This window comes from Strix uralensis, chromosome 11 (assembly GCF_047716275.1).
Source record: "Strix uralensis isolate ZFMK-TIS-50842 chromosome 11, bStrUra1, whole genome shotgun sequence".
Classification (NCBI taxonomy): domain Eukaryota; kingdom Metazoa; phylum Chordata; class Aves; order Strigiformes; family Strigidae; genus Strix; species Strix uralensis.
Window position 1 is genome coordinate 13,764,784 of NC_133982.1, and position 13,386 is coordinate 13,778,169.

At 42.1% G+C, this 13,386-nt stretch overlaps 1 protein-coding gene across 1 annotated transcript in view; it reads left to right on the forward strand.

Moving 5' to 3' along the window:
* Nucleotides 1-13,386, forward strand: part of ADAMTS17 (ADAM metallopeptidase with thrombospondin type 1 motif 17) — a 192,710-nt gene that overhangs the window by 130,656 nt on the left and 48,668 nt on the right. The window contains exon 15 of the mRNA XM_074880340.1: nucleotides 1,294-1,414. Within this exon, the coding sequence (XP_074736441.1) occupies nucleotides 1,294-1,414 (121 nt within the window). The remainder of the gene's footprint in view (nucleotides 1-1,293; nucleotides 1,415-13,386) is intronic.

Below are 13,386 nucleotides of genomic sequence, written 5' to 3' on the forward strand. Positions count from 1 at the left end.
TTTCCTCTGGCTTTATTATAAGAAGGCAAGGAAGGGAGAGACCCAACAGCCTTATTCAAATAAGTGTTATTAGTGACAGTCCTGCTAACTCATTTGCCAAGAAACTCTTTATCTACAGAGAATAAATCTTTAACTTATTTTTAATAGTAGAACCTCTGCTAATAACTTGAATAATGACAACTCTTATGTCAGTAGAAATTTATGTTTTAAAAGTGAATTGCTGATATTTTGAGGGTCTTACATGGACAGAAAACAATTTACGTAGACTGATGACAATAAGTCTTCTCAATCTCGAGATCTACAAATGTTCAGTGTTCACCATCATAACCTGTAAATGGTTTGTGAGTAAGGAAGATTACCATGACAATCTCTATAGAGACAGGGAGAATACTGTGAGTATTCTAGTAATATCTGTCTGTGGAAGCAAAGCTACAGATTTTTATTGGAAAAAGTTTAGGTAGGTATAGAAAAATATGAAAATACAATTTAAAATTAAGTTTTAGGTGAAATTGTTAGATTTTTTTTTTTTTTACAATTGAATGTGTAAGCTTATACAGTGCAAACATATGGAAAAATTCATAATTGTGTAAGCAATCTTATGGTGTAGATTGGCCAAATATGAACCTGACCTGCTTCCTTCGAACTACTTCTGCATTGCAGGTATCTTGAGCCATCTGATGAATGAGGTCTCTTTTTCAGCTATTTCAAAATTGTAATCAGAACTGAGTGTTACACTCCCCGTTAAGATCCCAATCCGAAGCAGAGCTCATTCAGTGAGCAGCACACTGGAACCTGTAACAGTACTCTGAATTTTTTGTGTGGTGAAGGGCTATGGCCAGGATTCTGGTTACTTGGGTTAATTTTCATTTCAGGAAGTCACATTTTTCTCTTCTCTAAACAAAGTATCTCAGTAGTGGTCCATTTCTCTGGGATGTCTTTGAGCTCCTCAGATGGAAATTGCTATACAAACATGAAACATTATTTTAATCTGTTGTGTCTGAAGGAAGTTAGAGTGGTTTAGTATGAAATCTATGATGATATCTGAAATAACTAGTGTTTGTGAAACTCTCTTCCATTAAATCTTCTGAATCAAAGTTCATGCTCTTAGTGTTAGAGAAGGGGGTTCCTGAATAACCAACTCAACACCATTCCAAATGAGTGCTCCCCTGATTCACAGTGTTCTCTCCCCATTCAGGTTTTCAGTCAGATGTCTATCTTAGTCTTGACCTCAATGTTTAGAGATACTTTAACCTTGCAAACGAAGTAATGGGGACCTCTGGTTGTTGTCATTAGAAAATTGGCTGCGATGGAATCATTGGCTCAGCTGCCAAAGAGGATCGTTGTGGAATCTGCAGTGGTGATGGCAAAACCTGTAAAGTGGTGAAAGGCGACTTCAACCACACCAAGGGGATGGGTGAGTAACCCTCAGCAGCATTGTAGTGGAGTGGGGGTTCTCTTAACTGCTTGAGGAGACTTAAAGAGTGATAGTTATAGCTCTTCTTCTTGGATAGTGTTGGACTCATCTGCTCTAGTAAACACATAAGAAACACAAACCAAAACCCAACTCAATTCAAATGTGATGTTCTGTCTGCTTCTTAGTCAGTTGCCCAGATACCAGCCATTGCCTCTGTCTGAAATTCAGAATGAAGTTGTGTTTCTCATTTTGAATGCTACCGGTGCTGTTGATTTTAAAGAGACAAAATCACAGTATCTTTCCCAGTGGGAGGGAAGTCTGATTTCAGCACCATCTTTGAGCTCTTCGAGAGCTCAGAATGATGCATGTTGCGTGTTGCAGATGATTCATGTTATAATCAGGATATCTCAACCAAATGAAAGAGCATTCCTCTCTGAATATTTTTATTGATTCTCTGCCATCAATAATATCCAGTATAGGATACAAGAGCTTCCAGTCAGAGTTAAGACCTTCCCCTCTCTTGTTAAACATTAAGGTATATACAGCTTGGTGTTTGAATTAGTCTTTGTTCCAGAGTTTCTGTATTGCGCTTCTGAGAAACCTGTTATCACACATCCTAATCAGGCAAAGGGAGGGAAAGACAGATTCAGGAACTGCAAGCTGCTCCAAGAGAAGGGAATTGTCCAGACAGAATTACTTCACATTCAGTGAATACAGAATTGCTATTTCTGTATGGAGAAATACTTTCAACACATTCTACTCCAGGACTGAATGACACAAAGATTCCCTTTAAGCACACACTTCAATTCTGTTTAGTTACTAGAGCACTAAAGCCACACCAGTGCTTAGCAGCTTCCTTTAATCAAGGTCTCAGCACTGAAGTCTGAGGCTGCGATTTTGCTTATTGACCTCTTCCTCTGCACCCTCCTCCTCCTTATCTGTGGAGCCAGCTGTGATCTGTCACTTCCTCTGAGATGCAGGTAGGATTTCCCACCAGCACCCCATCTTTCTGGAGCACATTTGTGCTGTTGCATTGCTAGGCCAACCTGTTGAATGATTTCCTGCATTACTGCCTTCAACTCTTTTGTCCCAGTTATTTTCTACCTACTTACGTCAAGGCATTTGCATTTGATGCAAATGGTGGGAAAAGTTTCTCATTTCCCTTGAAAAAAACTATTCTCCATTTCTATAGCGGATTTTGTAGCTGTTCGTGAACTTCTTAATTGCTCCTGAAAAGTAACTATCTTTTATCTTTTCCAATGAGGCTACAAAACATCTTGTGCAGATAAGTAAGAAATTTCTGGGTCACTGCCAGGAGGTTGCACCCGTTTCCAACTAGACAGACTGCTTGAGGGTGATAACTTTACAAGGCTGTAGGAACAGAACAGTTTCAGTCTTAACTGGTTGTCTGGCTGCCAGGACACTACAGGAGGCTTTCACCCCCAGCGCCCTGTAACCTAATAAGAAGAGATGGCTGACTGAATTGTGGTCAGTGTTCAAGCATTTATTGATCCTTATTCTTTGCTAATCATCTCAGAAGCGCAAATCTGTCAAAATGTTGCTTTGTCAATGCAATGTTTCCAGCTTTACCCATCCTACATAATCTATAGGATAATTGTTTTTACAATTATAATCTCATAAACATTTATTAGGTGTTTTAATTTATTAATTTTAAAGGGAATTAAATTTTATGTGAGAATAGTTTTAAAAAGTGATATCCATGATATGCCAAACAATCTTCTTCCAGGCTGAAAATCATCTTTGCTTTTTATTTTCTTAAATTATGCTCTTTTAATGAGCATCCTAGCCTATGAAAATGGAAAGAATATTTACAGTCTTTCAATTGTTCACTGTTCATGTTTTCCTGCTTTTGGATTTCTTCTATGTTAGACACTGAAAACAGACTTGTTGGTTTCACTTTCGTTCCCAGCCCTGATTCTACAAACATTTTATGCATTGTGAGTTACTCCCATCAGTTTTTATTCATATACTGCTGTTTTGCAGAATCAGGTCCTCAGGTTAACTTACTGAATCTCATGCAGTAGGCAAAGCTCCAGAGTTGGGTCTGAGTTATCACAAGTGAACATGAGGTTACTCAAGAAAAAAATTGGCTTTTTTTCTTTAAATTGACATTTAAGCAAAAATGTACAAAAATCTGTCAGAAGTTGGGGCAAAGAAGAATACACAATATGACTACAGTAACAGATTCAGGGTTTGGATGTGTAACAGATTGCACAGGTCAGTGGCAAATCCCCACAAACTTGTTACGATCCAAGTCTAGGCCAACACAGTGAGTCAAGTATGCTGATTTATTATTTCAGAAGAGAATAGACTTCAAACATGAAGATATTAATTGTTTTGCAGTGGTATCTGTTTTGGGAATTGCAGCTGCAACCTTTGGGCCAGATCCTTAGCTGCTCTGCACGTGGGACTCTGTTGACTGCAGGATTGGGCCCTATAAATCCTGTGATTGCAAATTATGTTGTCAAGCCCTGTAAACTGAACTAAATCCGTGCCAACTCCTTTCTGTTTCTTAGTAACCAATAGTCATTGTAAGAAGGTTTCCACATGTGTGATGGCAAAGGCAAAGGCTGTTCCCAAGTGTTTCTCGTGTAAGATACTTGAATGCTGTTTGCAGTGTCAGTGGGTGTTGGTGACATCCTTTGGTGTTGGTTCTTTGTCTTCTTTTGGTTGGATTAGATGGCGAGTTTGGTATCAAAAGCCATGGATAAACTTCAAGTCCTTTTACTATTTAGCCTGGTTTGTCAAAGATATCAAGATATCCTTTCCTTTTAGAAAATCTGTCTGCATGAAAGCAAGCCAAATTTTCATTAACCAAGTAAAAAGAACCAGGCCTATGTCTTTTTTTTCCAACCTTAATGGCACAGATAAGTGTCTGCCACTCTGGTGGGGCACAATGGTGGAACATTCAAAGTGCCATAGGAGGTCCAGCAGTTCAGATCTTGCCACCTGTGATCCAGGGTGATCCAGCTGGCAGTGGATTCCATTTGTCCTTTGGGAAGGAGGTCAGAAGCCTTTATTTGTGATGCTAAACATCACATACACTTGTGTGCAGCTGGCTGTCTTCAGTAGGCCAACTGAATGCACTGTTTAGACTGAGGTTTACTTTTGACTGGCAGAGCGCCCCGTACCTATTTCTACAAAATAATTTTTCAAAAACAAACACAGACTTGTTCTGAAGTCTGTCTCTGTCTCCCTGCCACTGTACAGGGGACCTGGAAATAAAGGACAGCTCTTTGGCTGGGTCTGTTGGGTAGTTGATTTATTTTCATTGCTGGCCTTTGCTTGTGATCCAAAAGAAGGACCACAGACATTTGGATTTTTTTAATGGCAGAACATACTAGGGTGAGATATGCCAGTCGTATCATTTGGGGAAATGAAGAGTGTATCTTTGCTAGCAATTTTTCGTTTTAGGATGGTGGAAAAACAAGCTTTTTATTGTGTACACTACTTTTCCAGGACATATTTAAAAGAAAGAAAGGATATTTGAATGGTAGTGCTGTAGCGCTGGCTAGGAGCATCCTTAGCCAGCACAAGAAACTCTTTTTTCTCTGAAGGGTGTACATCTAAAGGATGAGAAAATAGAGCCCTAGGGCTAACTCTGGGATGTCTTACAAGGGTTTAAGCAGAACATGCAAGTTAGAAATCCCGGCAAACAGCTTCACAGCAATAGTAGGAGGCTTTGAAATCTATCCATGGCTCTCCAGTGAAATGATTTTCTTCCAAATGAGCTATCCCATGGCTGGAAGTGGACAGGTGCCGATGGAGGAACTACTCTCAAGCTAACAGCAAGTGCGAATCAGCACAACTATTCAGAAAACGGACATGTAGTTACCATGTATTTCCACTCCACTGCAATGACTAGCACTCAGCAAAAGATGCAAGGTGGTCATGGAAACAGATGCCCAACTGGTGCTTATCCCTAAAATATTACGGAAGCTGTGCTGGCCATGACCAGCAGGTAGGCAGGGCAGTCTGATTTCCTTGGCTTCTACCCCAAGATCTTTGTTCAAAGCACTTTTGGGAAGTTTGCTAATGGGATGAGCACTGTTGACTTTCTCACACCTAATTTTCATGTGTGTACAGGGATAAGATATGAAGGTACACTGCCCAGAGATTAGTACTTTCAGCCATGGGATAATTTTTCCTTTACCTTGGAGTCTGTCTTTCACTGCAATGTGAACCAGGAGAACAGTTTTGTAGTAGATCAGTGACGTTCTGAAAATCACACTAAACTTTCTGTTCTTTCTGGGAATAATAACAATGGCTAACAATGGATTTTCCTGTGTGAGCTGCTTTCCTCTTGCAAATCTCTCCAGCATTTAAATGAAGATACAGTAGCCACTGTTCACATATTAATCTCCTTGATGACAAAGCCACCTCTTTGTTCTGGTGTCTCTCCTAATACGAGTTACACCATATAATTTGTATCTAGGATTTGCTTCAATCACAGTCTTACATTCCTGAGACACTGATGTAATGCAGATTATCCAGAAAGATTGGTGCGTGCCAAAGTAACTGTTCCCAAGGTGGAGTATACTACATACAGCACTATAAATTATCAAATAATGAAGTTCTCCTGTTGTACTTTCAAAGCTTCATCTTAACAGGCTGATTTATGGGTGAAATTACTAGAAATACTGCCTGATAGTTGCCAAATCTCATCAGTCTTTAACCAGTTCCTCATTTAAAGCAGAACTTTAAGCCCAACCTTGCAAACCCCTGCATTGCAGACAATTATGTTAAGACCTAACAGATCTTTGAGAGTCCTTGACTCAGGGCCAACTCTGAGACTTAGTGTCTTACTAGCTGACACTTGATAATCTTTCTGGCAATCTGCAGTTACAGTTTGCTTAATAAAATGTGCCTGAAAAACAATGGAGGTGTTTTCTGGTGCAGTTATCTCAAAGATCAGGAATATTCTGTGACCAAAAGCCTTGCATTAGCTCTAAGGACCAGACTGGAGTGGTGGTAGTGACCTGAGTTTGTACTTGTGGCAAATTTGCATGGATGTTATATAGTATGTTTGCAATAGGATTTGACCGCTAACTCACACAATGTTGCTGGGAATAATGAATGAGAGTCTCAAGATGGTCCCAGTGGGACATGCCCAAGAATTCTGCTTCATCTCTGAAAGGACAGGTCAGATCCATACAACTGCAAAGTGGTTCACAGTTCACTAACAGAAGAGTAAAGGTCAGCAGTCAGGTTTGTGCCACATGATCTTGGTGGGTTAGTACATTATGTTTCTTCTTATTCAGGAGCTGTGAATGCAACCCCCCAAAGCCATCAATCAGGATTAGAAATTATATGAGAAGAAAAATCTGGTATAAGACCAAACTAAACAGTCTCCAGAACTAATACGCTATTAATAGCTTACACTCCACTATTTACTATTGTAAAAAGTAACATAAAAGTCAGCTTTTCCACGTGGTGTTTCTCTCATGGCGCAGTGATGAAATGAGAGTGTATTTATGGCACTAGCTGAACCTCAAGCACAGCTCACTCACCTCTGAAGCAGTGTGACACACTCCTGGCTGCTGCTAGGTCAGGGACGGATCCAAAGTTCACTGAAGTTAGTGACTGGCTTTCCACTAAATTCAGTGTAACTTTGTATCCAACCTCTGCATGATTTAGCTCTAGGCATTTGTATCGGCATTGTGATTTAAAAAACAAATAAGTAAATAGTCCCCCTGTAGGTATGTAAAATTACCTGAAACTTGGGCATGTTCCAAACTGGCTTCCTAACAGGGGTGTTCAGGTGTGTCACAGGGCCTGTTTCCCCGTGATGGACTGTCATTAATCACACCTTTGCTGTGTGCTCACGTCTGGTGGTAACTGTCGGTTGGGTTTATATGCAGATGCATGGGGTGCAGTGAGGATGGTTGATTTCTGAAACACTGTTTTGACTGTAATTTGGTATCTCAGCTGATGAAAAACCAACTCCTGGCTTTTCTTCCTGAAAAAACTTCCTGAATTTTATTCAATGTTTTGAATAAAATGCAACATCTGTTTGCTCTGATTTCATAACAGATTTCAGAACAGATTTCAGTATTGCCTTAAAAAAATTGACCCTGGAAGTAATGATTTTTTCCCAGTGAAACCCACTCTGTAATAGCAGATGGGAGAGCCGCTGCTCTGGCCTCTGTACACAGACATGGTTTGCAGCTCTGCTGTCCCTCTTTCTATTTTTTCTGCAAGGGATGACTGACTGTTTCTGAAATATCCTGAGTGTGGGAGAAGTAAGGGGGAACAAGTGCAAAAAGAACTAAGCTGAAGGGTCAAATGGAAAGTCAGATACAATGATCAGGGAGAGAGGGAGTGTATCTGGCCCAAATCAGCTATCCACCCAACGCACCTCATGAAATCCCAGAGCTCCAGCCTTATTCATAGCACAGCAAAAGGGCTGGCCACTCTGCTGGTTCAGACAGGTAGAAGTGAATCCACAGTTTGAGACTCAAAATCCCCATCTGTCTCACTCCATGTCATAGTGGTAAGAGAATCACTTAGTCCTGGGATGCACAAGGCTGTCAGTATCCTCCTTTGAGGCCCCCCTGTATCAGCGTAGCAGAAGCATGGCCATTCAGCTGCACTTGTCCCTAAAATAGCTCCCCAAACATTGCTGAATGCTAGAGGAGTCACTGCTCCTCATGCCAGCGCTTCTCCAACCCATTACTCTAGACTGCCCATAATTTCCATAAAGGCAGGGCTGACACAGAACGGTTTCACATAGCCTTTAAAGCAAAAAAGGGCATGAGGGAACATACAGGATAAGCTACTTAACATCTACAAGAAAGGGGAGAGCAATAACCCAAAAGAGGTGCCAAGTTATACACTGCAAAGTAAACTGGGTGGCCAATTAGAAGGAATCAAGTCATGGTTGTGATGAGATTAGTGTCATTTACAAGGGCCTGATTCAAAGTCCAATGAAGCCAGTGGAAAAACTCTGCCTGGCTCCCAGACCTTTGAAATGGGCCTTAATGTTCCTCAGTTTTATAGTTTAAAGGCACCTCTTCCACCCCATGGAACAAGTCCGTAACTCCACATGGCTCCGTGGTGGGGGAAAATAGGCTACATTTCCTCGTAGCTCCTAATTATTCTTACTGTAATTCTGTTAGTCAAAAGTGGTATAATTGTGTCATATTGCTGGTTGTTAAAGGAAGCATGAAAAGGCCAAGGGAGTTTCAGAAAGATAAAAACCAAGAGAATTCTATAAAAATATGATGGGGTGCTGTAAAAACTTCTCTACCATGTCAAATGCTCAGATGGTCTAATTTGGCATGTGTGTCTGCTGGCAGTGTTTACAGGTGACTGGTGGTCAGTCCTTGAGAAACTTTCAGCTCTGTTGTTGCATTAAATCCGAGCTGTGGAATTCTGTTTAGCAGCCCGATGCAAGGAGACCGTGACCATTATATCCTCCAGAACTTTTGTGTAAAGCTGAAGTGTAAGTGAGAAAACATTTTTTTCCCCTGCTTGTCCCACTAATTCCTGCTGTTTAGTTCTAGCATCATCAAAATGTTTTGTGGAAGTGGATCCTTTCTGATACTAATCACAGCCTTGAGCAAGGCTTTTTTCAGAGGGGAAAGCAGGAGTATCTACTGGAAACTTCATTTCAAGTCACAGATGTCTGTTCTGTGATGTGCAGTGTTGCTCCTGACAGTGACACTTTGCATCCTCTCAGGAACAGTCCTCATGTATCCCTGCCAGTACCGCAGGAGAGACAGGGTGATTCGAAGGGAGCAAATCTAATTAGGCCCAAGCACAAGCCTTAAGTCACAATTAAGCAGCACACGTGCATTTCTCTCCCTCTTCTCAGGCTGAAATGTTAGTCATAACCATGGCATGTCACAGCAGTGGAACTTGGCTGCCAATACAGGGATCTCATCTGAAGTGTTTCCCACCCATTCCCCAACCTGGACAGGAGTTGATTTTTTCATGGTGAGATACTGGATGATTTCTGCCGCTGGCTGGCTGTGGCATGCTCTCATCCATCTCCTTTCTTTTTTGCCATAGGTTACATCGAAGCAGCTGTGATCCCTGCAGGTGCCCGGCGGATCAGAGTGGTTGAGGATAAACCTGCTCACAGTTTTCTGGGTAAAAAGACAAAAGAAAAAAACGTTTTGATTCAAAACTCAGCTCTGTTTGCTGTTAAAATGACCCCTCTGTAAATGACCTGTAAGATGATACGTTTGTTGATTTCATTCTTGCTGCAATCTCTCTCTGCTTTCATGGCTTGGTTTTATGATGTTTGCTTGATGTGATAGTATGTGACACTTATGGGCCCTGTGCAACCTGAAAGGACCAGAGAATACTTCTATACAGGCAGAAGAGTTCCTGAACAGAACTTGGCAGTGGGTTGAACATAGCTGCCACGAGCATGCAACATTTTGGGAGGGAGGGGAAAAGAGAACAGCGCATTTAGAGAAAGGAATGACAGAGATACAGATAGGAAGGTGCCCAGCTCAGACTGAAGCAGAGGCAGGACAGGGCAGCTGATACCCCTCAATAACCTGACCATGAGGTGCCTGTGCCATTTCCTGCAGCAGCAGGTTTTCACTTGATGCTGTACCCAAGGCCTGATCCTTCACTCTGAGATGGGCTAGCTGAAGCCTCTAGTCCACTTGCCTCTATTTTCTCAGGCCAAACAATTTGTTTAATCCTCTTCTCATTTCTACTTCTGTGTTCCTTTTGAGGAGAACAGGCTTCCTCTCCTCTTTTCCCTGCTAGAAACAAAGTTTTAGATGTGGGTGATGGGTCAGATTCGTATGTGAGGCTGTGGTAGGGCAATGTCTGTCAACAAACTTGCTGTCCAGCAAAGACTGAAAGGGCATTTGTAAGATGCAACTGGTCAGCTACCACATACATCTGTCAGTCTGGTCTTCTGCCTCTTCTCTCCAATGTTAGGGGTGTTTCTTTTTGTGTCATTACTATGCAAGAGATGAAGGGCTTTATCTCCCATCTACTTCTAGGGAGAGCAAGTCACAGAAATGCTAATGCCCCAGTGCTCTGAATTCACACAGGAAGCCTGTGGCAGAGCAGGGAGTTGAAGGAAAATCGTCCAAGGCCGGAAAGAACACGCAGCACATTGAAACATCCTTTGCACACTCAGAGCTGCATGGCCATGCATAAATGGGGGAATTCTTCTGTCTCTCTGAAGTTCTTTACGCTGTGTGGGAAAACAAAAGGATAAGAGAAAATTCCAAACTTCCTCCTTTGTTCAGTGAACTTTTGCGGCTTATAGGTCCCTGCATTGTCAAAATCCAAGCTCTTCTTGCTGTTGATGAGCTCATTAGCACATGATTTTTGTCATTCCATATCAAACAGTGTTTCAGCCCTTCCACATGCTGATATTCTCATTGCAGTGGTTGGAACAGATGCATGTTCCAGCTGTCCCTTAACTTGGGAAGTATTAGGCACTGTTTTCACTTATGCATGTTCTGGTTCTCCCGAAGTGAGATTCTTAGAGTGGAAACACTGCAAGGTTTTAGGATAGAAAAGCACTCTGAAAGAGGGAATTGCTTCCAGAGGTGTATCAAGCCTGTGGTAGGAACTCTGAGAGGATTACAAAGCTTGTTGCTCTCTGTTTTGCGGAAGAGAAAACAGAGGTGTTGCAACTTGCTCACGACTATGCAGGGAGTCAGTAGCAAAGCTCAGACTAGGACCCTTGGTTTCTGATTTCCATGTCTTTTACTTATAGTCCTCCATCTTCACAGCCAAAAGGAGATGTTTATATCCAGTACTGGGATATAGGATGTCACTGAAAGCGTTTACATAGTGATTGTGTTTTAGGATTTCAGATCTAGTGCCGTTGGCTTTCTGTCTTAAGATGCTACCAAAGTTAACAATATCACTAGGAAAGATGCTTTAGTTCTCTGGCTTTCATTCTAGATTCAGGGGGGAGAAAAGAGGGCAAATCATGTCATTCAGCTGCCCTTAGGTCAAAAGCATTGGTGTTTGTGCCATTTCTTGGTAGGAAGCACATATCACTACTGCTACTATTTCCACTTACGCTGCAGCCAACTTGCTGGGAGAGGATTACGCCTACACGTAAGATGTTTGACATAGCAAAGCGCTGGTGGAACAATGAGACCCAGTGTTTCCTTGGGTTTTGCAAATACTCTGCCTTCTGGAAGCCAGCCTTTCTGTTTGTCTTGGTGGAATTTGCACAGGGTATTTGTCCGGGGCTTGGGCTTTGGCAGATAACTGCAGCACTGAGAGTCTTATGTGGAGCTAACGACTGCCCTTCATTGTGACCACGTAACCTTAACTAAAGCAGATATTTCCCCACTGGGTGGTGAAGATTAGGATTGCATATGTTTGAGAGCAAGACCTGACCCTGTGTGCATCACATAAAGATAGATAAAAATCTGGCTAACTTAAAGTTTCTGAATGCTTTTAGCTCTTTGGTTCATGGTCAGGAGCCCGGAGAACTTCTCTAAGCTTTCCAGAGTTTTCTCTTTCAAGGAACACTGGACACAAAGAAAAGATACTCAGTGTCTTCCTAACCTAAGTTGAAGAGTAGCAGCAGGAGTGTTCCAATAGGACCAAGAAGATGACCAAGAAAACAAAATCCAATCACTCTGATAGGCCTCATATTGCATTGTAAATCCATGTCTGAATATCGAAGGTTTTTCTATTTCTATTACACTGACAAAGTTGAGTCCAATCAGGTCCTATTTCCACTCAGAACCGGGTACAGCACTTTGGAAATGAGTCCAGCGTAATTTGGAATCATTATTCCATGTGCTGGGAGCAGCGCCTGAAGAATTTCCCTCCACCTACGGGCAAGCCACGCTGGCTACCTTGGCTGGCTGTAACACTTAAAAACCACCTTGAACAGGAAATGCCTCGGCAGTTTGTGTCCACAGGCTGGGAAGCAAGCTGGAGGGACCCAAGGTGGAAATAAAGATCTGACTAGATGCCAGGTTTAGAAATAGGTTGGTCAGTTCCTGTCTTCTAGCCAACAAGAGAAAAAGAAGTTACGGGTTGTTGCTGGGGTTCCTTTTTCTTTTGCTCTTCTACTGTACAACTTTGAGCCAGAAGAAGGTTGGAGATGTAACAGTGGATTCTTGCTACTGCCTAAATACACTCACAGTGGGGAGAAGAGAAAGAACTCTGCTTCACTACCCTATTTGAGGCATAGGGTCCCAGGAGAACTACAGCCAGCTGTCCAAGGCAGAATAAATCCTGTGGGTGCTAGCTTAAATCAGTGAGGACTGCTTGGCACACAGGGCTCACAACTGCTTTCCTGTTTCGGCTTTTCCACCACAGTCAGACAGGTTTTGTTAGAGAAGACTGTGTATATGCTGGTCTCCTCAGCTTCTGCCACTGAGCCCTCAGGAAGGTTTGGCAAGTGTTCTTTGTTGCATGTTATTCCCTAAAATGGAGGTAAAGATACTCGCTGTCTTGCAAAGTGCTTCTGCAATGCTTGGATGAAAAGCACAGAGCAAATATCACCTCTGGGGCTAGGCAGAGCCAGGCCTGCAATAATTGTGTGTGACAAAAGCCACTGGAGAAAGCAGTACTCTGTGTCTAAGAGACATGGAGCTTTTATAGCTGCAGCACTGATCTCTACTGATGGGGCACTTGCATGCAATGAAGACAAACAGTGGTGAAAACATTGTGGCCCAAATACTCTGCTGAGTCTCCAGTGCAATTCCTGCAATCCTCAACAAGCACCTTTGGGAACAGGGCCATTTCCAAACTCTCCATCTCCTCAATCACTAAGGGAGCGGTGCCTGCAGCAATCAAAATCAAACCTTTCTCAGAAAAGAGGTCCACAAAGTTTAAACATTTTGTCTTTCATCAGCAAGCTATCTTCCTTTGATGATGAGCTGGAACCAAAGCACAGTTATAGTCATTCAAGCTCTTATACACTGTTTTGAGCATGTGCCGTGATATCTTTCCTAGTCAGCCATGCTGCATGGAGATAGGTCTGTCTCATCCACAGC